The sequence below is a fragment of the Microcaecilia unicolor genome, chromosome 13 (genome assembly GCF_901765095.1).
Source record: "Microcaecilia unicolor chromosome 13, aMicUni1.1, whole genome shotgun sequence".
NCBI lineage: Eukaryota > Metazoa > Chordata > Amphibia > Gymnophiona > Siphonopidae > Microcaecilia > Microcaecilia unicolor.
In genome coordinates, this window is record NC_044043.1 from 40,414,269 (window position 1) to 40,440,536 (window position 26,268).

Consider the following 26,268-nt stretch of genomic DNA (forward strand, 5'->3'; position numbering starts at 1 on the left):
GACAACATGGAAAGTTTTTTTGGACAATGATGGAGAAGATTGTTTGATCTGCTCAGCTCTATTAAATCTATATGGTTCATGAGCTCTTTGAGGCCTTTTCCCTTCCTTTTATAGGATATTTTTTCAGGACATTTTCATATGGTGGATATTTGCTCATTATTTAGTCTAGTGAGTTCATATTTCCACACTCAAATTTTTATTTTAGTTTAAATGTTCATGCCATAACAGCAAGGCAGTTTAACTGAATCAACTTCATACTATAACATCCAGGGCTGGTTTTAGCAGTTGCGGGGCCCTGTGCACACCAGTTCAGTGGGGCTCCTTGCCCCCATCTAGCCCCATCCCTTGTTGTCAAGATGTGTTTTACATTTTTATTTTAAAATAAATACAAATCAAGCAAAACTTATATAGAAAAACTAGTTCAAATAAGCACAATGCTATCATTGGAAACCTTTGGGTTTAAAAAGCAAAACCATGTCCGTGTAAGGACTGGATAAATGAATTAAAACAAATGCCCTTAATATGTAATACTTGGTAGCAATAATGAAACAGTGATTGAACAGTCACATAACAAGCAGCCTGAACCAACAGATTTATTTTCCACTGAACATAATTAACTTTGTATGAACTTGGCAGCTACTAGTATGTTGAACTGGACAATGTTGGCACATTTAGACTGACTCTGGACTGTTCTGCACGAAGGAAACCCTTTCCACTTTATTCAATACCTTCTCTGTGAAATAGTAATAAAGGAAAAAAAAAACATGCCGTAGTGTCACGGTTGTGCCCGTTTCATGCTCTCACTCATCTCGCCACCTGATGGTCAGGCCTGGTGGCTGTGATGGACTGTCTGTTTGCTGTTTCCCATGTTCCAGAAATCATGCTGGTCCGGTCCGGATCTTCCAGCCTTCCAGACTGTCTTGGGAGTTTTGGAACTTAGCAGCACCCTTACCTGGTGAACTCCCTTGTATGTTGCCTTTAAGAAGCACCTGGGAACTTTCAGGCTTTGCCTTGGCAACAGAGGACTTCAGCTGTGTTCTTGTCCTTGTTGGTCTGTTGCGGTTCCTGCCCTGAATGCTTGCTTTGCCTGTCTTTGACCCTGCTTGTGTTCCTGGATTATTCTACTGTCTGCTGCCTGCCCAAGACGCTTGCTTGTTCCCTGGTTTGTTCTACTGTCGGCCCAAGACTCTGCTTGTTTCTTGGTTTATTCTACTGTCTGCTACCTGCCCAAGACTCTGCGTGTTTCCCGGTTTGTTCTACTGCTTGCTGCCTGCCCAAGTCCTTGCTTGATCCCTGGGTTTACTTTTGATTGCCGCCAGCCTACAGACTCTGTGTGGTTCCTGGTTTCCCTGCTGCTTTGCTGCCTGCCGGTAAGACTCTGCTTGATTCATGGACTATTCTCCTGCTGCTGCTTAGTGCTTCTGTTCCAGTCCAGCTGCTCCAGTTCAAACTGCGCCTGTCTTGTCTGTGGTCTGCCTTGCCTCCTGTTTGGGTGATTTGCCTGCGGCAGTGGCCCAAGGGCTCACAGACCCAGTGTGTCGTGAGAAGCGTGACACGTAGTCACACCACCCCTCAAAAAAACCTACCCTAGACCTTATCTGTCCTTCCGGCTATTGCCCCGGTCTAGTAGATTCTTCAGGACAGGAAAGAAGTCTTGAGAGGCAGCCACAAAGTCTCGGCAGCCATTTTAAAGAAGATGCTGCAGCAAGAGGGTCAGTGGCAGTGGGCAAGAAAGACTGGGGATCTTTCCTACCCCAAAGAATCCACTAGACCACCAGGGTGGCTTGAGGTATGTGCAAGGAGAGCACCCTGTGGCTCATGGGAGAGAAGGGGACAAAAAAAAAAACCCCAAGGTTACCTGTTTCCCCTTCCTCACGCAGCCTCAAAACCTGTGCTCTCAAAACAAAGCAAGCAAACCTTTAAGCTGCTGCATCCATGTTGTCTCTCTTTATTGTTGGTGGAATTTTTATTTAATCTCACTTAGATTTTCAAACGTGCTGGCTTGTGCATACGGATTGTACACAGAAGAAATATAACAACTGAAAAACTTTTTATAGGTAGAGTAGTAATTTGTTATAAATCGTAATCAGTATGTCATTTGGAGGGGCTGGTTAAGGGGACACCCTAGTACTGTTATATTCGTGCAGAGATTTTTCTTCGCCTGGTAAAGGGTCACTAAACACAGACATCATGTTATGAGAATCAAGTGCTCAACATTCAGAGTTTCTATCTATTTATTTACTTATTTATGGCATTTATATCCCACATTAAACATGCATTGGTTTAAATCTGGGATCATTTAAAATCTTTTTTTCCCCCCTGTGCCTACATAAAAAAAAAAAAAAAAGATAGCATGTGGGAACTTGCTTCTTCAGCTTTGTGGAATGCAGTGGAATATGGCCACTGCCCTCTCCAACTTCACCCATGGACTACCCCGATACTAACCTGACAGAGCCAATATTCAGCAGCACTGCCTGGACCACTCAGCATGGTTTAAATAGGCAGGAGCCTCTCTTGCCTGCTTAAAACTATGATGAATATCAACCCCTACATTTCTATAAATATTTTTCCAGTGAAAGGAAATTCCTGAACCCTTAGCACTCACTCCCAGGAGTAGTAGCAGCTTTAGAGAAATATGATCAGGTCTCAGGGTTTAAAATCAATTTAGCTAAGTCTGAAATATTAAAATGTATCCTTGCTATCTGCGGATATTTTGTGGATAAAGTCTTATTATCTTTTCATTGGGCTTCTAAAGCACTTAAATATTTAATGATTTATCTTACCAGAACCCGTAGTGCTCTCTATGAGGCAAATTATTCACACCTCCTGGGATCCCTTTGACCTGATCTGGAGAAATGGGAACATTTACATATTTCTTGGATGGGCAGGGTTCATGCAATTAAAATGATGATATATTGCCTAAATTACTGCACTTGTTTACAGCTCTCGCTTTACCAGATACATTTCCAAACTATAGGAGAGTATTCCAATATATATGGAAACTTAAACCCCTGCAGGTGGGCAGATCTTTTCCAGCATAGGAGTAGTGAAGGGATGGCAGCCCCAACTTTCAACATTATAATACAGAGGCTCAACTAAAATATTTGGTGGCCTGGTAGAGAGACGTGAATAAGAGTTGGGTGCGTATGGAGCAACATGAGGTCGGGGATATACCATTGTCCTATGGTTTACCTTACAGACTCTTTGAACCCTAGACAAGAAGGTGACCTCACTTACAGCTTTTAACTTTGGGAATGTGGGTACTTACCCAGAAATGAATTTTCCCTGGGCGAGTTTATTTTCAGGCTACCCTTATAATGACAGCTGAGAGATCTGCGCCAGGTCGCAGTGACCCTAAGTATCAGGGGTTGCTCAGGGTTTATCACAATTAGGTCACTTACTTGAAGAGGGGGCGTTGCTTCCATTGGAGGAGGAATTTGGTCTGACTCAGAAAGATCAATTTTATTATCGCCAGATCACTGATTTTTTTTATCTAGGCAAGCTCTTCCAGAACTCCAGGCGGCAGAGACACTTTTGAAGTGTGCTATGAATGGAGGTAGCGGTTGAGGTTGTATTTCCCATTTCTACAGAGATCTCATTCAAAAGAAGGCATCTCCAATGAAATACATTCACCAATGGGAGGCAGTGTTGGGGGAAAGGTATTCTATACAAGACTGGGAGAAAACTCTCAAGAGATTGCTTAAAGTGTCTGGATAGCCGTATGGTAGAAAATGGGTATAAAATGCCACATATGTGGTACTACACCCCAGACCGTCTACATGCTACTTACCCTTCCCTCCTCAGATCTTTGCTCGAGGGGATGTGATCACGGGGCACCTTTATTCATATCTGGTGGTCCTATTCGGGAAAACACCACCACTGGCCAATGGTGTGTGGCTTGATCTCAGAGATTACTGGTTTGTCATTGCACCCTGTGTCGGGATGTGGGCTGTTGAATATTAAGCCTCTAGGGTTGCCAGGCAAGTTTTGCAAACAGGTTTATACTATAATCACAGTGCATCAAATAACTTTTAGCAGTGAGATGGAAGCAGCCTACTATACCTTCCCAACAGCAACTCTTGCTTAAAGTGAACTATGATTGTCGTATGTCTAAACTGACTGCTTTGCGTTGAAACCAAGTGAAAAACTTCACCAAAGTGTGGAAGCTGTTCATCCTTTGGCGCTCCAGTCAAGGACTTCTGTGAGGCATATTCTTCCTCATGCACTATGTGTTTGTTGGGAGCCATCCTCTAGGGATGAAGTTTGGGGGGGAGGGGATTGTTCGTACTACCTAGCTTTCTTTTAGTATTATATCAAAGAGTGCTGGTATGACTTTTGCTATGTTTGCTGTATTGCTCTGTTTTTGCATTCGGAATTAAATTAAAAAAAAAAAAAGATTCCTAAACAGGAGAGACTGGAAGAGAACCAGCTATCAGATTTCTGCACAATAGATGCTCCCAAAGCACTGAACTTAAGCTTTCTAATGACCACTGAAGTTTTATCCAGAGAAGCTCTGATGCAGAGGCAGTCCATGCTTATACTCAAGAAAACAAACATGTCTGGACTTTCAGCATATCTATAATTAATATTCCAGAAATATATCTGTATATAGCACAATTTTAGTTGCAGTAAAAATTAGAACTGTTCACAATTCTTGAAGATCAAAACTAACCAATCCTGCTTTAATAAATGAAGAGCTATCCTAGCTGGGACAGATCACTTCCATTAATAACAGCACTGTACAATTTGGGAAGGAGAATGGAAACAGGTTACCTCAATGGATGCTGGTAAGATAAAGTTCTCAGCTTGCTGCAGAGACACATGGAGGCTGTGCTTCCCTTGAAGGCTCTCATTTTCTTTTTGAAGCCTTGCTAGTTCCTCAGAGACCTGTTCCCTTGACTGCATCAGTACAGCCTAAAATGATTCACAAAATGTGGATTTACAACAGACTAACTGTATATAGCAAAAATAGCAGGGGGAAGTCTGAGCAGGAGGGGGAAGAAATGCATAATAAACAAAATCTGGTACCCAACATGCTATGAAACACTAGTCTTTTTGAGTCCTTTCTAGTAGAACTTTCTCAATTTTTTGCTTGTGCAGCAATGTTGGAAATATTTAAGTTAACTAAATTACAGGCAGCTTTGCAATATTTTAAGCTACATCTCTTAAATCTAAAATTATTAAAAGGGTTTCCAGTTTTAATTTTGGTCCATTAGTCTCCTGCTCCTTTGGGCTTCTAGATCAAATCAAAACCAACCTTTTATAAGGTCACAATGCTATACGTCTTCTTTGCAGCTATTTCTTTAAGCTTACTTTTTTAACCCCTCCTAGATCAACTCAGCCCAACCACTGCAGTGACTATTCTCAGCCAGAAGTCAAATTAGAGTTCCCTCTAAAAGTCAACAAGTTTAAGTGAATTCCTTTTGGAGTAGAGAAGCAGTAGACTTTGAACCAGGGAAGCCAGGGTTCAAAAGCCCACCGTGGCTTCTTCTGATTTCAGGCAAAACCCTTCACTGCCTCAGGTGCAAACATAGGGCCCTGTTTACTAAGCGGCGTTATAGGAGCATTAGCGTTTTTAACATGCATTAACCAGGTACGTGCCTACAATATCCCTACAGGTATTAGTAAACAGGGCCTTTAGATTGTAAACCTTCAAGGAACAGGAAAATACCTAATGTAACAGAATATAACCCAACTTGAACTACAACTGAAAAAGGCAAGAGCTGGATCCAAAATGCTCCCCCCCCCCCCCCCCGTTTTCCACTCCTAGTGTGGCTTGTGATCAACAATTAAGACTCCCTCCTTCTAGGGGTTGTTAATGCTACAAGCTGGCCCAGGACGCAATAGACAAACATTAAACCCACGTTTTCCACAAGGCAGTGCACTGTACCACTTCACTGGTCCCAAGACTTCTATTCTTTTGGGGTGGGGGGGGGGGGGGGGGGGGGGGGGAGTAAAAAAAGACTGTGTATACACTTAACTATGGTATGCAGAACCCAATGGGTAGACAACAAGGAAAGAAGTTTGTCCAAAAGACTAAAAATTAAAATTGTTAGTAGTACAGAGAAAATCAGTTTTCATCAAGCTTCTTTACCATTTGTTCCTGAACGCTTCTCTTGGCTTGGGTAAATGCCAGCTGCAAGTCACTCAGTAAGGTCTCAGACTCCTGAGCACGAAGCACAAGCCCTGATATCTTTCCAAACCAGAAAAACACAATTAGATGCATCCAAGAGATTTCATGAAGTCTCAGATTCAGTTCACAGAAATCCAATTAAGTCAATGACTACACTTCAGCATTTGATCATAACACTGGGACAATTTTCAAGCTGCCCACTAGCTGTAAGGCCACAGATACAACTTTACACCTAATTTTCAAAATGAAAATTACCTCCAAACTGGGCACCAACTTTTTATGCAAGCGGTTTTATGAAGAAAAAATGAGTACAGACCTGAAAATATAATCAATGCATGTTTTCTGATCTCGCCCATGACATGCCTGCCTGCCCCCCCAGAAACCTCTTCCCAAAATGCAGTACTTACACTGAGAAATATTCATAGTAACATAGTAGATGACGGCAGAAAAAGACCTGCACGGTCCATCCAGTCTGCCCAAGAAGATAAATTCATATGTGCTACTTTTTTATTTGTACTGTCCTCTTCAGTGCACAGACCGTATAAGTCTGGCCAGCCCTATCCCCGCCTCCCAACCACCAGCTCTGGCACAGACCATACTTCTAGATATTTCTATGCATGGGGTACCCCCATTTTCAAATTGGCATTTTACCTATGTAAATACCTTTAAAAGCTGTCCTCACTATAAATTATTGCTGTACTTCATTTTGTGTAAATCATTCTACTAATATCCTACAGAAAACTCAAACCAAAATACAAACTACTACACTTTAAAAAAACAAAACAAACCTACACAAAGTTTTGCAAAACTGTCAAAACTTGACAAATTTCAATAAAATTTGGGATATATCATCCTGAATAAATCTGAAATAAGCCTACACTCACGCCAGCCACCTCACTTAAATGATGTCACTTCACTACCTGGTTCTTCAACTGTCACAATGTTTTCTTTGGTGCAAACTGATCAGGCTTCTTGACTGGCAATCAGTTAAGCCCGTATCTTGCTATTTCTTCAAAACATTCTACGCTTACCCTCTCCCACCTCTTTTCTGGAAACTCTTGCACCAGTCTATCAGAATCATAACCTCTCTCAAAAAACAGGATGCTGGGCTTAATGGACCTTTGGCCTGTCCCCAGTGTGGCTACATTTATATACTTAAATTTTTAATAAGGATCAGATTCTCCTGACCGAGAATCATGGTAACTGTTTATGTTTAAAGCAAAATAGCGTTTGTATCATGACAATAATCACTAGGCAGTGGTGATACTGTTTAGGTGAGAAGACTGGCATGAGTGTATATATACATTTTTGAAACAGTGCAGATTATAGCAAGGAGTCATGGTACACAAATAATATGTCCCAAAACAAAAAGGCAATTTATCATCAGCAGACATTTTGAGGTCAATATTCAGATGTGCAGTAAACATATAATCTGAACATCTTAAGACATTTTCAAATCACATGTATATTCAAGCAAACACTATCCATTTATATGGTGCCACTCAAAATCACATATAATCTGAAAATACTAAACATTTCAAGTTATACCTATTTGTGCAGGCCACCTAGATGTATTACATATCTAAGCAGAAATATTCACTCATTAAAGGCTTAAGTGGTGCCACCCTGTAACATCGCAAATCCTGCATACTTTTGAATGGGCAGCTGATTGCATAATGATTTATACATAACTGTCCATTCAAGAACCGCAAATGTTTTCTTGGATTTTTTTTTTTTTAGTAAGAACGAACTTAATCTAGTCAGTATTGTCCACATATGGACTACTGACATGTTCTTTATTTGGGTTTATTGCCCAAGTGTCTAAAAAAGCTGCTTATTCGGAATACCGCAGCTAGACATCTTTAAACTCAACATGTCTTCTGGTGTTTTGGGCTATATAGTTAATTTACACTGGCTTTCAATAAATAATCACATTTTATTCAAAGCAGCTTGTATATTATTTCAAATCATTTATGGAAGTGCTCCTGAGTTACTGATAAATACGTTGTCTAGTGCACTGTTTGGATTTTTCTCCCGTTTACATGAACAATTTTGTGTCCTCCCATTTTCAAAGGAATGAGCTACTTAAGAACAGTTAAGACTATATTTTCAACAATTATTGTTCCTCTCTGGAATACTTTTCCGATCCAAATCAGAACTGAGCAAATTTACTTGAGTTTCGGAAGAAATGAAAGACTTTCCTTTTTGACCAATTATCATAGCTACTACTTTTTCGCCATTCTCTGCACTACACCTTATTTTGTATATTTATCTTCTGTTGTAAGTTTTGATTGAATGAATTTCTGGAAACCGCCAATCACAAGTGTTTTTGAATATCAGCCTATACAGCTACAAACAGTACATTTACTTCAAGAAATGCCCTGCCCTATCTGTAATGAGAACAAGGGGCTTATTTTCAAAGCACTTATACTTACAAAGTTCCATAGATTACTATGTAACTTTGTAAGTCTAAGTGTTTTGAAAATATGCCTATCAAGTCTCCTATCCTTTTGCAAGCTCTGCTTTTCAGCACTGCACTGTTTAAAAAAAAAGTATGCACTGGGAACAGTACTTTGTATTATCACACAGAAAAGGATGTCTGATCTTGTAACAGATTGTACATGCTCTAAACTTCAACTGCTAGGAAGTATCATAGAATTAGTTATTTAGCTTCACTTAAATTAAAAAAAAAATCTTATAATACTCAAACAGTAGTTCTCAATCTTTTTTTTTTACCATCAGAACACATCATATTTATTTATTTGCTGCATTTGTACCCCACATTTTCCCACCTATTTGCAGGCTCAATGTGGCTTACACTATGTTGCAAAAGGTATAATCATAAACAGAGTAAGAGGTATGGTCTAATTTAACATATTACTGTGTAAGAAATTAGGTAGATAGGTCAGTAGAGCGAATGCTACATACCTGTAGAAGGTATTCTCCGAGGACAGCAGGCTGATTGTTCTCACTGATGGGTGACGTCCACGGCAGCCCCTCCAATCGGAAACTTCACTAGCAAAGTCCTTTGCTAGCCCTCGCGCGCATGCGCGGCCGTCTTCCCGCCCGAAACCGGCTCGAGCCGGCCAGTCCAGTATGTAGCAAGACAATACACTTCAAGGGAAGACACAACTCCAAAGGGGAGGCGGGCGGGTTTGTGAGAACAATCAGCCTGCTGTCCTCGGAGAATACCTTCTACAGGTATGTAGCATTCGCTTTCTCCGAGGACAAGCAGGCTGCTTGTTCTCACTGATGGGGTATCCCTAGCCCCCAGGCTCACTCAAAACAACAACATTGGTCAATTGGGCCTCGCAACGGCGAGGACATAACTGAGATTGACCTAAAAAATTTACCAACTAACTGAGAGTGTAGCCTGGAACAGAACAAACAGGGCCCTCGGGGGGTGGAGTTGGATCCTAAAGCCCAAACAGGTTCTGAAGAACTGACTGCCCGAACCGACTGTCACGTCGGGTATCCTGCTGCAGGCAGTAATGAGATGTGAATGTGTGGACAGATGACCACGTCGCAGCTTTGCAAATTTCCTCCATGGTGGCTGACTTCAAGTGGGCTACCGACGCTGCCATGGCTCTAACATTATGAGCCGTGACATGACCCTCAAGAGCCAGCCCAGCCTGGGCGTAAGTGAAGGAAATGCAATCTGCTAGCCAATTGGATATGGTGCGTTTCCCTACAGCCACTCCCCTCTTGTTGGGATCAAAAGAAACAAACAATTGGGCGGACTGTCTGTGGGGCTGTGTCCGCTCCAGATAGAAGGCCAATGCTCTCTTGCAGTCCAATGTGTGCAGCTGACGTTCAGCAGGGCAGGAATGAGGACGGGGAAAGAATGTTGGCAAGACAATTGACTGGTTCAGATGGAACTCCGACACAACCTTTGGCAGAAACTTAGGGTGAGTGCGGAGGACTACTCTGTTGTGATGAAATTTGGTGTAAGGGGCCTGGGCTACCAGGGCCTGAAGCTCACTGACTCTACGAGCCGAGGTAACTGCCACCAAGAAAATGACCTTCCAGGTCAAGTACTTCGGATGGCAGGAATTCAGTGGCTCGAAAGGAGGTTTCATCAGCTGGGTGAGAACGACATTGAGATCCCATGACACTGTAGGAGGCTTGACAGGGGGCTTTGACAAAAGCAAACCTCTCATGAAGCGAACAACTAAAGGCTGTCCTGAGATCGGCTTACCTTCCACTTGGTAATGGTATGCACTGATTGCACTAAGGTGAACCCTTACGGAGTTGGTCTTCAGACCAGACTCAGACAAGTGGAGAAGGTATTCAAGCAGGGTCTGTGTAGGACAGGAGCGAGGATCTAGGGCCTTGCTGTCACACCAGACGGCAAACCTCCTCCAATGAAAGAAGTAACTTCTCTTAGTGGAGTCTTTTCTGGAAGCAAGCAAGATGCGGGAGACACCCTCTGGCAGACCCAAAGAGGCAAAGTCTACGCCCTCAACATCCAGGCCGTGAGAGCCAGGGACTGGAGGTTGGGATGCAGAAGAGCCCCTTCGTCCTGCGTGATGAGGGTCGGAAAACACTCCAATCTCCACGGTTCTTCGGAGGATAACTCCAGAAGAAGAGGGAACCAGATCTGACGCGGCCAAAAGGGAGCAATCAGAATCATGGTGCCTCGGTCTTGCTTGAGTTTCAACAAAGTCTTCCCCACCAGAGGAATGGGAGGATAAGCATACAGCAGACCTTCCCCCCAATCCAGGAGGAAGGCATCCGACGCCAGTCTGCCGTGGGCCTGAAGCCTGGAACAGAACTGAGGGACCTTGTGGTTCACTTGAGATGCGAAGAGATCCACCAGGGGGGTGCCCCACGCCTGGAAGATCTGTCGCACCACACGGGAATTGAGCGACCACTCGTGAGGTTGCATAATCCTGCTCAACCTGTCGGCCAGACTGTTGTTTACGCCTGCCAGATATGTGGCTTGGAGCACCATGCCTTGACGGCGAGCCCAGAGCCACATGCTGACGGCTTCCTGACACAGGGGGCGAGATCCGGTGCCCCCCTGCTTGTTGATATAGTACATGGCAACCTGATTGTCTGTCTGAATTTGGATAATTTGGTGGGACAGCCGATCTCTGAAAGCCTTCAGAGCGTTCCAGATCGCTCGCAACTCCAGAAGATTGATCTGTAGATCGCTTTCTTGGAGGGACCACCTTCCTTGGGTGTGAAGCCCATCGACATGAGCTCCCCATCCCAGGAGAGACGCATCCGTGGTCAGCACTTTTTGAGGCTGAGGAATTTGGAAGGGACGTCCCAGAGTCAAATTGGAGCAAATCGTCCACCAATACAGGGATTCGAGAAAACTCGTGGACAGGTGGATCACGTCCTCTAGACCCCCGGCGGCCTGATACCACTGGGAGGCTAGGGTCCATTGAGCAGATCTCATGTGAAGGCGGGCCATGGGAGTCACATGAACTGTGGAAGCCATGTGGCCCAGCAATCTCAACATCTGCCGAGCTGTGATCTGCTGGGACGCTCGCACCCGCGAGACGAGGGACAACAAGTTGTTGGCCCTCGCCTCTGGGAGATAGGCGCGAGCCGTCCGAGAATCCAGCAGGGCTCCGATGAATTCGAGTTTCTGCACTGGGAGAAGATGGGACTTTGGGTAATTTATCACAAACCCCAGTAGCTCCAGGAGGCGAATAGTCATCTGCATGGACTGCAGGGCTCCTGCCTCGGATGTGTTCTTCACCAGCCAATCGTCGAGATATGGGAACACGTGCACCCCCAGCCTGCGAAGCGCCGCTGCTACCACAGCTAGGCACTTTGTGAACACCCTGGGCGCAGAGGCGAGCCCAAAGGGTAGCACACAGTACTGGAAGTGGCGTGCGCCCAGCTGAAATCGCAGATACTGTCTGTGAGCTGGCAGTATCGGGATGTGTGTGTAGGCATCCTTCAAGTCCAGAGAGCATAGCCAATCGTTTTGCTGAATCATGGGGAGAAGGGTGCCCAGGGAAAGCATCCTGAACTTTTCTTTTACGAGATATTTGTTCAGGGCCCTTAGGTCTAGGATGGGACGCATCCCCCCTGTTTTCTTTTCCACAAGGAAGTACCTGGAATAGAACCCCAGCCCTTCTTGCCCGGATGGCACGGGCTCGACCGCATTGGCGCTGAGAAGGGCGGAGAGTTCCTCTGCAAGTACCTGCTTGTGCTGGAAGCTGTAGGACTGAGCTCCCGGTGGACAATTTGGAGGTTGTGAGGCCAAATTGAGGGTGTATCCTTGCCGGACTATTTGGAGAACCCACTGATCGGAGGTTATGAGAGGCCACCTTTGGTGAAAAGCTTTCAACCTCCCTCCGACAGGCAGGTCGCCCGGCACTGACACTTGGATGTCGGCTATGCTCTGCTGGAGCCAGTCAAAAGCTCGCCCCTTGCTTTTGCTGGGGAGCCGCGGGGCCTTGCTGATTCGCACGCTGCTGACGAGAGCGAGCGCGCTGGGGCTTAGCCTGGGCCGCAGGCTGTCGGGAAGGAGGATTGTACCTACGCTTGCCAGAAGTATAGGGAACAGTCTTCCTTCCCCCGAAAAATCGTCTACCTGTAGAGGTAGAAGCTGAAGGCTGCCGGCGGGCGAACTTGTCGAATGCGGTGTCCCGCTGGTGGAGAGACTCTACCACCTGCTCGACTTTTTCGCCAAAAATGTTATCCGCACGGCAAGGCAAGTCCGCAATCCGCTGCTGGATTCTATTCTCCAGGTCGGCGGCACGCAGCCATGAGAGCCTGCGCATCACCACACCTTGAGCAGCGGCCCTGGACGCAACATCAAAAGTGTCATAAACTCCTCTGGCCAGGAATTTTCTGCACGCCTTCAGCTGCCTGACCACCTCCTGAAAAGGCTTGGCTTGCTCAGGGGGAAGAGCATCAACCAAGCCCGCCAACTGCCGCACATTATTCCGCATGTGTATGCTCGTGTAGAGCTGGTAAGACTGGATCTTGGACACGAGCATAGAGGAATGGTAGGCCTTCCTCCCAAAGGAGTCTAAGGTTCTAGCGTCCTTGCCCGGGGGCGCCGAAGCATGTTCCCTAGAACTCTTAGCCTTCTTTAGGGCCAAATCCACAACTCCAGAGTCATGAGGCAACTGAGTGCGCATCAGCTCTGGGTCCCCATGGATCCGGTACTGGGACTCGATCTTCTTGGGAATGTGGGGATTAGTTAATGGCTTGGTCCAGTTCGCAAGCAATGTCTTCTTCAGGACATGGTGCAAGGGAACAGTGGACGCTTCCTTAGGTGGAGAAGGATAGTCCAGGAGCTCAAACATTTCAGCCCTGGGCTCGTCCTCCACAACCACCGGGAAGGGGATGGCCGTAGACATCTCCCGGACAAAGGAGGCAAAAGACAGACTCTCGGGAGGAGAAAGCTGTCTCTCAGGAGAGGGAGTGGGATCAGACGGAAGACCCTCAGACTCCTCGTCAGAGAAATATCTGGGATCTTCCTCTTCCTCCCACGAGGCCTCACCCTCGGTGTCAGACACAAGTTCACGGACCTGTGTCTGCAACCTCGCCCTGCTCGACTCCGTGGAACCCCGTCCACGATGGGGGCGTCGAGAGGTAGACTCCCTCGCCCGCATCGGCGAAGCTCCCTCCGCCGACGTAGTCGGGGAGCCTTCCTGGGAGGTGGCCGCGGTCGGTACCGCACGCGGTACCGACGTCGGGGACCTCAACCTGGGCGATGGGCCAGCCGGCGCCACGCTCGACGGTACCGGTGGCGCAAGCACCGCCGGTACCGGAGGGGTAGGGCGCAACAGCTCTCCCAGAATCTCTGGGAGAACGGCCCGGAGGCTCTCGTTTAGAGCGGCTGCAGAGAAAGGCTGAGAGGTCGATGCAGGCGTCGACGTCAGTACCTGTTCCGGGCGTGGAGGCTGTTCCGGGCTGTCCAGAGCGGAGCGCATCGACACCTCCTGAACAGAGGGTGAGCGGTCCTCTCGGTGCCGATGCCTGCTGGGTGCCGAATCCCTCGGCGACCCAGAGCTCTCGGTGCCGACACGGGGAGGAGACCGGTGTCGATGCTTCTTCGATTTTTTCCGAAGCATGTCACCGGAGCTCCCCGGCACCGACGAGGAGGACGTCGAATCCATCCGTCGCTTCCTCGGGGCCGAGACTGAAGAAGGTCGATCTCGGGGGGGCTGTACCGCAGGAGCCCTCAGGGTAGGCGGAGACCCACCCGAGGGCTCACCGCCACCAGTAGGGGAATGGACAGCCCTCACCTGCACTCCACCCGATGCACCACCGTCCGACGACATCAGCAGACGAGGTCCTGGTACCACCGACGTCGATGCAGCTATCCGATGTCTCGGCGCCGATGCAGAGGCCCGATGCCTCGATGCACTCGATGCAGGGGCGGCCGAGGAAGGAGGTCTGGACGCTGACGACGTCGATGCACTCGAAGATCCCGGTGCCGATGCCGACGAAGAGCCCGAGAACAACACGTTCCACTGGGCTAGTCTCGCTACCTGAGTCCGCCTTTGAAGCAGGGAACACAGACTGCAGTTCTGAGGGCGGTGCTCGGCCCCCAGACACTGAAGACACGACGAGTGTCGATCAGTGAGCGAGATAACCCGGGCGCACTGGGTGCACTTCTTGAAGCCGCTGGAAGGCTTCGATGTCATGGGCGGAAAAATCACGCCGGCGAAATCAAAAGCCGAAATGGCGAAATTTGAAGCACCAAATTTAGAGGGAGAAAAAATCTCGACCGAGGCCGAAAAGAGGCCTACCCCGACGACGAAAGAAAACTTACCGGGGCAAAAAAGCTGGAAGTACGGGGAGGATTTACACGAAACCCGGCGGGGGGTTTCCGGAGCACTTCCCGACTAGGACAAAGCTTTCCCGAAGGAAAAAAACACGTTCAAAACAAATTGGACGCGCGAGGTCGACTTTCCGGGGCTCGACACGGCGAAAACACGACCGTACCGAGTGCGGACAAAAGAAGACTGGCCGGCTCGAGCCGGTTTCGGGCGGGAAGACGGCCGCGCATGCGCGGTGCGCGCGGGCGCGCGAGGGCTAGCAAAGGACTTTGCTAGTGAAGTTTCCGATTGGAGGGGCTGCCGTGGACGTCACCCATCAGTGAGAACAAGCAGCCTGCTTGTCCTCGGAGAAAATTATTTACATAACACAAAATAAAACAGGTAAGATATAATGACCAATAGTGATAATGTGATTAACATAATCAAATTAGAAGGGTTCAGTATTAGTTGGTTTTGATGTAGAATGGAATCAAGTCATTAAGGAGGATTTATATTGTAAGTCTCTTCGAACAGGTGCGTCTTCAATAACTTCCGGAAGGTTGTCAAGTTATGCATATGAATATATATGCATATATGCATATGGCATACAAGATCATGACTGTTAAACAGACCACAACTAGGGTGTTTCCCCAAAAGACTCACCACAGAAAATAAGTGTTCTGATTTAATATTTTGACTCCAATGTCATTTCAGTAATAGCAACACAACTCTCTCCATTACTAGGCACCTTATGAAATACAAAATCTGAAAAATTCCCATTCTGCATATGTACCAAATCTGCCATACTACAGCAGCACTAACTTCCACAACTCAAACAACCCTATTTATAAACAGGCAGCATTGCAACATAAGCATACAATTTCTAGATCCCTATGTGCTTCCTTGGTCATGCATACAGAAAACACGGCCAGACCTTTGTCAAATACTAAATACATAACCACAACTTACAAATGTGGACGCAAAAAGTGAAATGAAAAACCCAATAATCCATTCTGTATGCAGTTTCAAACTAGATAGCTAGAACCAGGACAATTTCCTCCTACTAAGGAGAGTACAATGACAGAAGATATGCACATACCCAAATCTAACATATTATGAAACTTTTCCTTCATCATCCCTTATTCGCACGCATAGCAACTTCATCCCCACATTAACCCTCTTTCTTTAAGGACAAGCGGGATTAATCAGCCACACATGGGTGATGCCATCCAACGGTGGCATGGATGAACTAGCTCTCCTTAGAAAAACCTAGAAGGCTTTACTGAGCACCACAGTGCCCCACCTGATACCACCTCAGTCTGTTTTATCCACCTTGCCATGCAGGCTGATCTTCATGCTCTTCTGTACTTTTTTTATTTTACTTTCTTGTATTATTTTCCCCTCACATTGACTGCAGAGCCAGCATGGGTAGGAATGACTGGAGATCGACTAACCACCAGGATTTGTACGATAGGTTTGGGGGGCGCGGGAGGAGAGGGTTTTGGTTTGACAAAAATTAATGTACCACCATTTTTGGCCAAAATCTAAACAAATCCAATTTCAAATTTCTTTTCTTCTCTAAACAAGTGTGAAGGTTACAGACATTGAAAAGGATGAAGAAGGAGAGACACTGGTACCAGCAGGCGGGGGGCGAAAGACAGAGAGAATGGTTTGCTACACCCGGGAACTGAGACCTACTCCTCTACTGGGCTGGAGAGGGACAGACAAGGAGAGAGAAAGACGCTTGCACCTGGAGCAGATCTGACACAGCCCAGGACACTGCCTAGAGTTTTGTGTGCAGGAGCCGTCTGGAGAGCTCAACCGCTGGCTCTCGCGCGAGCCAGCTCCAGCACACCTCTATTTCTGCCTCAAATGCAGCAGCACAAATCAGCATCAGGCAGAGAACAGAAAACATCCTGCTGACCCTATGACCTCTCCCAGGTTTTTGTGACCCACTAGAGTGTCAGACATCTGGTTGAGAACCACCATTCTGAAATAAACTATTCTGTGTAACAGTTTTTGCTGAAGGACAAGAGGTCCATGGAATCCATTGTGCATTAAGTACATACTGAAGACAACTTCTCAGAAAAAAGGTTTTTAAATATTCCCTGTCGGTGATGTAATCCTAGGTGTGTCCATGGAGAGGTAGCAGCTCCTATATCAGCCCCACTCCCTGCACAGACACAGACATACTTGAGCAGCATCAATCCCATCAATCCTAATAGTGGATCTAAAAAGAAGAAAATTTTGAGCCTATAATCTAAGAGCAGATTCAAATGTTCATTCCTCCTTGTCCAGACAAGTGGATTATGACCCCTTGCCAGCAGATGAAAACAAAACAAACAAACAAAGTTCAGAGCTGATTTCAGACCCCTTAAAAGAGGCTGGTGCTGCTTTCTACTCTTCAGTGTCTTTCTCCAGCAGATGATGCAGACATATGTACGGATGAAGCAGGATTCCTATGCCCCAAGGTTGTGGTCTCTAGGCCATCCTCCTCATTGACCTCCCAGGACGACAGGATGCAGGCAGACTCCCCCAGTTCAGCAGGCTCCCAGGGCAAGTGCGTCTGGGCTGATTTACTCTAGGCTCCAGGACAGCAGATATACATGTAGTAGTTTGCAAACAGGTGCACAACTATTTCCCACATTCTTTTCTTCTCTTGTATGATCTCCATGTATGTAGAGCTATGATACCCTTCCTCTGGTCAGGGAGTCGTGTAATCACTGCCTAAATACTTTATAGAACTACTCCCTTAAAGTCTGATATTTATGCCAGGAGAGTGTCTTGGACAGGTATACTGAGAGCTAGTGTGGCTTCCTCCCATTCATCTCAATTGGTTTTACATAGGCGATATGGAAAGCAAAATTTAGAATTAGCTGTTAAACTTCTTTTCTTTGAATCCTCCCAGACCAGTCCAGAACCCACCCAGGAAAGCCGAGGCAGTTGAGAATAAAAAAAACAAGTGCAGTGTTGCCCATTGTGAAGTTATTTGGGACTAATTTTATCTTTAGTTTTGAATCTGAGTTACTGACCAAGGACTGATGATTCTGACTGTATCATGAACAATTTTGTCATTTGCAACGGGTTTTAGATCACAGGACCTTAGCTTTCACAAAGAAAAACAAACTGAAGACTTATCTTGCACCAGGAAGCCACTATATCCAAATCCTTATACAGCCTCAGGCAACCAGTACTTTGATCCATATCAAAAACAAAATGTTAATTTTTATGTTTAAATCTGTTTATTGACGTATTATATAAAACATGTATACCTCCTGTTCAGCAAACAGCCTTTCTAATACAACAGCTAACTATCAATTATTCCACATACGTCAAAACATTTTCTTCTTTTATCCCCAAACAACCCCCCTCCCCCCATCCTCCCCTCCTTTAAGCTTATACATTTGACTCTGTTTATTAATTTTTACAAAGTAAACATTGAAGTGAACATAGAAGTAAACATTTTGCTGTATTTAAAGATTCTGCAGCAAACTCTTTGATGCAAATCAAAACAATACTGTACAATGGCAAAGGGCCTGTCCCTGATGGCCCCGTGCCTATATCTCCACCTTTTATGGGCCTACTATGAGTACTCCATGCTACTGATCTTTACTGTTACACTCCAGCGACCGGTGCAATAGCTGGATGCAAGACTTTAAGACAAGCTGTCATATAAGGTTAAATGCCTGTTAGCAGCCACAGAGCACTGGGCTATATTGTTAAGACTTAAAACCGCTCAAAATTTACCATACTTTCTCAGAGCAGTGGAAATGTTATCTAACTATCAACATATGCCATGGTTCTGCGCTCCATTAGGTACAAACTTTAAACTTGGTGCCCCCCAGATCCCCCCTCCCTCCCTCCCCCACCTCCCACCCTCCCCACCCCTTCCCAGGCAGGCTCAACTGAAACGGGAGCAACTGCAGCAGACTCTTACAGACTCTATAGATGATAACTGGAATTAACAAGCAGACTTCTCCCATGCGGGCTCAGCAATTGTAAATAAGGAGACCAAACTTGAAGGAAATGCCTTCTACGTTTGACTGAAGTCTTGGACTCTCGGGCTTCCCAAGAGGCTAGGAGGTGAACCTGATTTCTCCAGTGCCAATAGGCGGGTGCCTCTGGAGAAGTCCAATACTGCATAATGCATTTGCGAGCCACCAAACACAGCTTCCTCCCCAACAGAGTCGCTAACGCCCTATTGGGGGCAAAAGCCCCAGGGTGGTCTATCAAAAATTGCCTCTCAGTACCCTGGACTTTAACACCTAGTCTTATCAAAAATCCGCGAACACGGTGCCAAAATACAAAATGTTAATTTAAAAAAAAAAAAGTTAATGTACCAAGTGAACACAGTGCTATATTTTTTGTGCCACAAAACCACAAGTATTTCCAGCTCAAAGTTTTAAATCCTGTTTGTAATGTGCCTCTAGGTTAGGATACTACTGCTATATTACTAGTAATACAAATTACAAAGATCCTCTCAGTTACAAAAAGGAATTCTACCTTACTAAACCCATTACTTTGTGATACTTTGCTCACCTGTTGAGTGGTATCTTCAGTGCTTTGTTTCATATAGTCTTCTAGTTCCTGCTTATCTTTCATTGTTTTTTCCAGCTGGTCATTAGCTTGCCTCAGCATGACTTGAAGCTTTTTCACCTACAGGATCATAAAAGAAAAATAAAATTGCCCTCGTCAAAAGAATTTATTTCATCAAGAAAGGTAACTAGTTTCTTATCCTCAATTACGTCTGGAATATTTCTATAACTATCCTTTCAAGATGAAAGTAAAGTATGTTGTACAGATTAGCAAAATAAACTCCTACTTTAAAGCATTCTGAATTGTATACTTGACAGCAGAATGAAAAATGTAGAAAGGCATTTAGATTATAGATAGTGGCATTTTTATTAAGGCATATTAAGCAGTTAGCACTAGAGTTAATGCTCTTTAACAGCTACTGTGCACTGCAAGTTATGAGAAGAGAAAAGGAATGGACTGCACATACAGTTAGAGCATGAGTAGAGGAGTAGCCTAATGGTTAAGGGTAGCAGGCTGAGAACCCACTGCTGCTCCTTGTGACCTTGAGCAAGTCAGTCATTTAACCCTCCATTGCCTCAGGTACATGCTTAATTTTTAAGCCCTCTGGGGACATGAAAATACCTATTGTATCTGAATGGTACCCGGTCAAAATAGCCCCCGACAAAATAGCCCCTGACATAACAGCCACTGTCAAAACAGCCTGCCCACAATATAGCCCTTGACAAATTAGATCTCCAACAAAAAGGCCCGATCAGGCTGCCCAGGATATGACACTGCATTTTTTTCCTAATAATCTTACCTTGCCAAACAGGATAAGGTTGGTAAGACTATGAAAATGATGACATTGTTTTGTTTTTTTTAATTAGCATGTTGATGGAAGAATAGTTTCCTTAAACAGCAGAACAGATCATGAATATCAGTTGGTAGCTGTAGAATTTTATTTACATATGCTTTACACAACGCAATGCTGGCAGGAGCCTTTATCAGTGAAGATTTCATTTGTAGATTATCATTTTTTTTTGTGTTATTTTTTTTATAGGGGGCTATTTTGTCCAGGGGCTATTCTGTCACGGGGCTATTTTGCCTACGGGCTATTCTGTCCAGGGGCCATTTTGTGGGAGGGGCCATTTTGTCAGGGGCTCATTTATTAAGGGCTATTTTGTTACAAGGCTGTTTTTTGTCGGGGCTATTATGTTGGGGTGTCGTATCTGAATATAACTTGACTTGAGCTACCCCAGAAAAATGCATGAGCTAAAATCCAAATTCCTGTACTGTTCATTAACTGTCACAGATGCCGATACCATGGATGCAGTTGCACTATGGGCATGACATTACTGCACCCATAGTGCATGAAAAACAAAACAAAATCCAGATCATCATCCATTCCATAATATCTCAGCTTTCTGGTTCCTTCCTCCTCCTGCACTTACCAGGTGTGTACCTCAGGGGATAGTGGTGGGCAGGAGTGACCCCCAGTTGCTCATCTTGTTTCCAATCAGGTTCAAAATGATGGCTCTGACTTCCAGTGGTAGTTTTGCAGTACTACTGCTAGAGTCTCATTCAGAGCCACCATTTTGAATCTGGGCAGCAAGAGCAGGAGTATCCAGGGATCACTGCTGCCCTACTGCTATCTCACAAGAGATAGCTCCTCAAGTATCCAGGGATCACTGCTGCTCTACTGCTATCTCACAAGAGATAGCTCCTCTCCCCCACTCCCGTTGGAGTAAGTACTGGGGGAGGATTTGGGGCAATAGGTGGAAATGATTATCTGGGTTTGATTTTTAAGCACTGCAGTAAATGTACATCTAGTGATGCATTTACTGTGTGGTGAGTGGCTGATCTGTGTAGTAAATGCAGGAGCAGATGCTGGGCACACCGCCAACATTTACCATACAGGCTTTGCACTTACCGTGCATTAAGTTTTAAATGTGCAAACATGTAACCCATTTTAGTAAACGGGACCCATTTAGCCTGTAAAATTTACATATGTAAAAGTTTGATGTGTCATATGTGGATTGTTCTGGAAGGCATGCAAGCAAGTAATCAAGACTGTTGAATTTAATTATCAAAATCAAAAAGGTGTGGTCTATGGACCTGAAAGATAGGGGGGGTCCCCCTATGGGGCTAATATATAACAGCACTGGGTTGGTTCTTGATTTACAGATCTGATGGGTGCAAGTTGCTGCCCACACATAAGATGTTTATATTCCTGTTGCATGTAATTATTAAATAGCAACTACATGGTCTTAATTAGCTATGGTTTAAAACTGCCTCAACTGTGCTTACCAAAATCTCTAAAAAGGGCTACTTTAAAGAAAGGGAAATATCCTGACAAAAAGTTCAACACCAGTATCCAAATAAATTGTAAAAAAATTGAAACAACCTATAGGGATAGTTTCTTTGGAGAAACCTGACTTGTCTTTAAGAGTGATTTTAGCAGCTAGTCACTTTCATAAGGTTTGTAGCTGAGAATTTTATGTCCCCCAAACAGATTATGTTCAGAAATTTATCAATACATTTTGAAAACTACATCTATGGTATCAAAGAGAACTCACCTGGTCTCTGGTCTCAGCCTCCTGAATCTGAATTCCTTGAAGTTGCTTTTCATAATTGAAACACATATCACAGCGTCTACCAAGCTTGTTTCCTGCATTCTGTACCTGAAGGACACCAAATAATTTATAACACGTACTAATTTATTTTTTTAACACTTCCCATGAAATGTCAGAACAACTTACACAATGGTAAATCTGTCCATCCATAACTTCCACTGAACTATGCCCACTGAGTCTATATTTGGGGTGGCAGGTGGGTCCACCAGGCTCTATACAATACACTACTGAAAACATCCAAACATGAGGAGGTCCAACTCATTTACAATAGTAATACTGAAAAATACATGGTTTTTAGTTCCTTAGAATCCAAATTGCAAATTGAGATATTCTTTAGTTCCTGAGCTGACCAAGAATAGCCTTAAATTTTGCTCAAGGGCCACATGTTGATGGGTCAGTTCTTCCCACTCTCGAAGGCTTTAAGTGCATAAATTACTTTTATTGTATTAATAGACAATGAAATGCTAACAAATGAAAGAGATGGCTCAGTAGCTTGGATATAAGTGCTGTGCACTACTATGCGGAAGGCTGAGGTTCAAATCAAGATTTCTGCTCCAAAGGTTGGCCGTAACTAGAGATGCTGTGGAGGTAGCACTCACAGCTCCCAAGAGAGAGAGGAGGTTGTGGTCATTGTCGGGGAGTAATGCATAGATAATCAGATGAATGGCTCTGGGTACGTTTTAAAGGAGCCAGATTTTACTCCCCCCCACCCCCCCCAACCACCCCAGCAGGGCCACTACAATGATCAAACTAAGATATGTAAGGAAGACAAAAAAATATAAGAGGGGGAAAAATCCACAGGTAGTGCTAATAAAGATTCATGATATCAGATTCCACCCTGGTTCTGAAAACAGAAAAAAAAAATTGCTGGAGAGAACTGTCAGATCAAAAAAAAAAAGATTTAAAAAAATTACAAAGGCAAATATAGACTTGGCAACATAATAAACAAGAAATCTGAGTTTCCTTAATAGTGACTGGATAAATGTCTCAAGACAGGTTATATGATGGACAATGTAGGGTGAAAATGTGAATTGCTGGGCTCCATCTTTGGCATCAACCAATACTACAAAGTACAAGGGGAAGAGATGGTGCCCTGAACCAATCTCAGAAGGCAACCCATAGTGCTACGGCAGAGAGTAAAAACAGCAAGGCAGCAGTGTATCATACAGTGTATGGCCTTACAAGATGCCACCTCAAGATTGGTGAATTTTGCATCCTCAGGATCTACTTACAGCCTGTCCTCAACAACAGACCATTCACGTCAACAGGCTCTACATCTGGAGACAGTGCTTAACATTATTAGAGAAGATCACACCAGACCAAGCATCCAGCTAACAAAAATACAGATTGAGTTGACTGGATTGCGATCGGAACTGCACAAGGTGGTGGGAAGATTGGAGTTCGCAGAGATGCACATACTGAACTTAGAGGATGACCTCTTGGCACTCCATGTTGCTGAAATAAGTAAGCTCTTAATGCAAACTAGATTATCTGGAAAATCATTCATGGGATCAATAAAAGAACTATAGGACACCCTGAGGGAAGTGAAAAAGAATCAGTCACAGAGTACATAGAAAAACTACTAAGGGAAATTTTTAAAGGTGAAGACCATCCCAGAAGATTTTATGGTAGAAAGAGCACACACAGTTCCCTTTGTGTGATCAGAAGAGACAAGTTGTTACAGGCCGTTTTAAAAAGAAATTCTGAAACTATCGCCACAAAGAATGGATAACTGCTTGGGTAAGTCAAAAGTTTTGGAATATTAAAAAAAAAAAACCCCAAAAAACCAACCAATTTATTCTAATTTTCCAGACTTTAGCCCTGTGGTTGAAAAGTAAAGAAATATCTTTGTAAGCAACATATATAGATGGATTTAGTCTACCCCTCAAAACTAACTTTGTTCAGGAACTGTTATCTGGGTGAGAACATCTGGAAGAAGTAAGAAAACAGTGGGCAAAACTGAAGGGAGCTATTTTAAGGGCAACAAACCTTTTTGTAAGTAAAGTAAATAAAAGTAGAAGGAAAAGGAGGCCGCTTTGGTTCTCAAAAGTAGTAGCTGAAAAGGATCAACTTAGGGATATGCTGGATCCTGGTGCTTCACAAAATACTGGGCTTTGTGGACTATCTGATCTAGCTTATAAAACCACACAAAGTAAAAATTTAACATAGCTTAAATGAAAAATGATTCCAATTTACCTCTTTTTGAAGAAGGTTCCACTCCGTCTCACTAACCAAACGATAGCCAGTAGGGGGTACGTATGTACATTCCATGCTCTGTGTGACACTGGACAGGAGAGATGCTGTCTCCTCTTGCTCTGGTGTCATTGCTTTGATTGCTTTTTCCTGATCTTTGGTTAACGTGAATCCACTAGGCATTTGCAGAGATCCAAGTGAGGCAGTATCAAAGTTCTCCATCACAGAATCTGCACTAACCAATGGCCCAAAATCAGTTTCATCCAGGTTTCCAGCAGATTTTGTTTTGTTGATGTAACCTAAAGTTTTACATTGCAATGATCCAGATGTCCCCAAACTGTCAGTAGACTGTGTCCTTCGAAGTCCATCTTTAAACATATCATCCTGTTTATTAAGCGAGTCTTCATCGTGCAAAAGTACATCTGAATCCAGAGAATGAACCGAACCAAGGGTACTATTTAGGTGCACCTACAAAGAAAAAAAAAAAACTACCCTTTTCCTTTTTTTAATGGAAGTATATCCTACTGCATAGCAAAATGTCGATGGCAGACTTCTGAACATCAGGTTGTATCAAAAAGAACCATGAAACCAAGCTGATTCTGTGATGTAGTATATACATAATGCATGTACCTTCAGTGCCTTGCAAAGTCTTCATACCCTTGCATATTTTTCAGATTCTGCTGTCTAAAAAACACAATTCAAAAAGCATTAAAAAGTAGGAGTTTCACTGATTTACATAATATATTCTACATTTTCAAAATAAAAGAACAATTAAAAAAATATTCAAAAAGTAATTAAGAATAAGAAACCAAAAGTCTTTATTACAGGTCTTCACACTCTTGACTCAATGTGGTGGAAGCTCTTTTTGCACCATTAACAGTCATGAGTCAATTAGGACAAGTGTCTACCAGCAGAATAGCTCAAGTTCTTTCAAGTTAGCTAGGGATGGGCTGTGGATTGCAGTCCAATCTTACCAGACTTCCTACTGGATTCAGGTATGGGCTTTGACTGGCCACTCTCATCTTGCTTAGTAAATCTATTGTCTTTGCTTTGTGCTTAGGATCACTGTCCTGCAGAAAAGTGAAATCTTTTTCCCCAATCTGCAATCTACAACAAACAGGGTTTCCTCCAGGATCTACTTGCACTTTGCGCCATCTTTCCTTTGATCTTCACAAGTTTCTCTGTCCCTGTTGCAAAGCATACCTACATCATAATGCTGCCACCACAGTGCTTTACTGTAGGATGTTATCAGGATGATGTGCTGTGGTTTTCTGTTTTATTTTATGCCATACATACCGCTTAGCATAGGGAAAAGAAAAGTTCCCTTGGACTCATCAGACCACAAAGCGAAGTTACTCACCTGTACCAGGTGTTCTCAGAGGACAACAGGCTAAGTATTCTCAGTTGGGCAACAACATCCAATGAAGGCCGGTGCGGATACTGACTAGCGAGATTAGTAGAACTTTCCAGCAGCGTCCCACAGTCATATAAAATAGCTAAAGAATACAACTCCAAGGGGTGATAGGAGGGTATGTGAGAATACTTGACCTGCTGTCCTCGGAGAACACCTGCGACAGGTGAGTAACTTCTCTTTCTCAGAGGACAAGCAGGCCAGTTTTATTCTCACAGCTGGGAATCCCTAGCTACCAAGCTCACCAAAAACAACAGTGCTAGGATAATAGGGACTCCAAACATCGAGGCCCGAAAGTCAATTAAACTTGAAGCTATTTACATACTAGCTGTGAAGATGCAGCCTAGAACTGAAGAAGACTGGGCTGGGGTGGGGTGTGTGTGTGTTTCTTCAGGACTGCCGACCTGAACTAGCTGTCACGTCGGGTATACTGCTCAAGGCAATAATGAGATGTGAATGTGTGGACAGATGACCATGTCACAGTATGGAGGCTACTTCAAGTGGGCTACTGACGTCAGCACAGCTCTGACATTATGAGCCTTGACATAACCCGCTAGAGTCAGCTCAGCCTGGGCATAAGTAAAGGAAATTAAATCTGCTAGCCAATTAGAAACTGTGCATTTGCCGTCACTCCCATCCGGTTTG

At 44.4% G+C, this 26,268-nt stretch overlaps 1 protein-coding gene across 2 annotated transcripts in view; it reads right to left on the reverse strand.

Annotated features, from left to right (window-relative positions):
- RABEP1 (rabaptin, RAB GTPase binding effector protein 1) overlaps positions 1–26,268 on the reverse strand; it is a 148,566-nt gene that overhangs the window by 31,447 nt on the left and 90,851 nt on the right. For both annotated transcript variants that reach the window (XM_030222557.1, XM_030222556.1), the window contains 5 exons: positions 24,216–24,680; positions 21,963–22,067; positions 19,411–19,527; positions 6,095–6,193; positions 4,774–4,914 (listed from right to left, as the gene is read on the reverse strand). In XM_030222557.1, the coding sequence (XP_030078417.1) occupies positions 4,774–4,914; positions 6,095–6,193; positions 19,411–19,527; positions 21,963–22,067; positions 24,216–24,680 (927 nt within the window). The remainder of the gene's footprint in view (positions 1–4,773; positions 4,915–6,094; positions 6,194–19,410; positions 19,528–21,962; positions 22,068–24,215; positions 24,681–26,268) is intronic.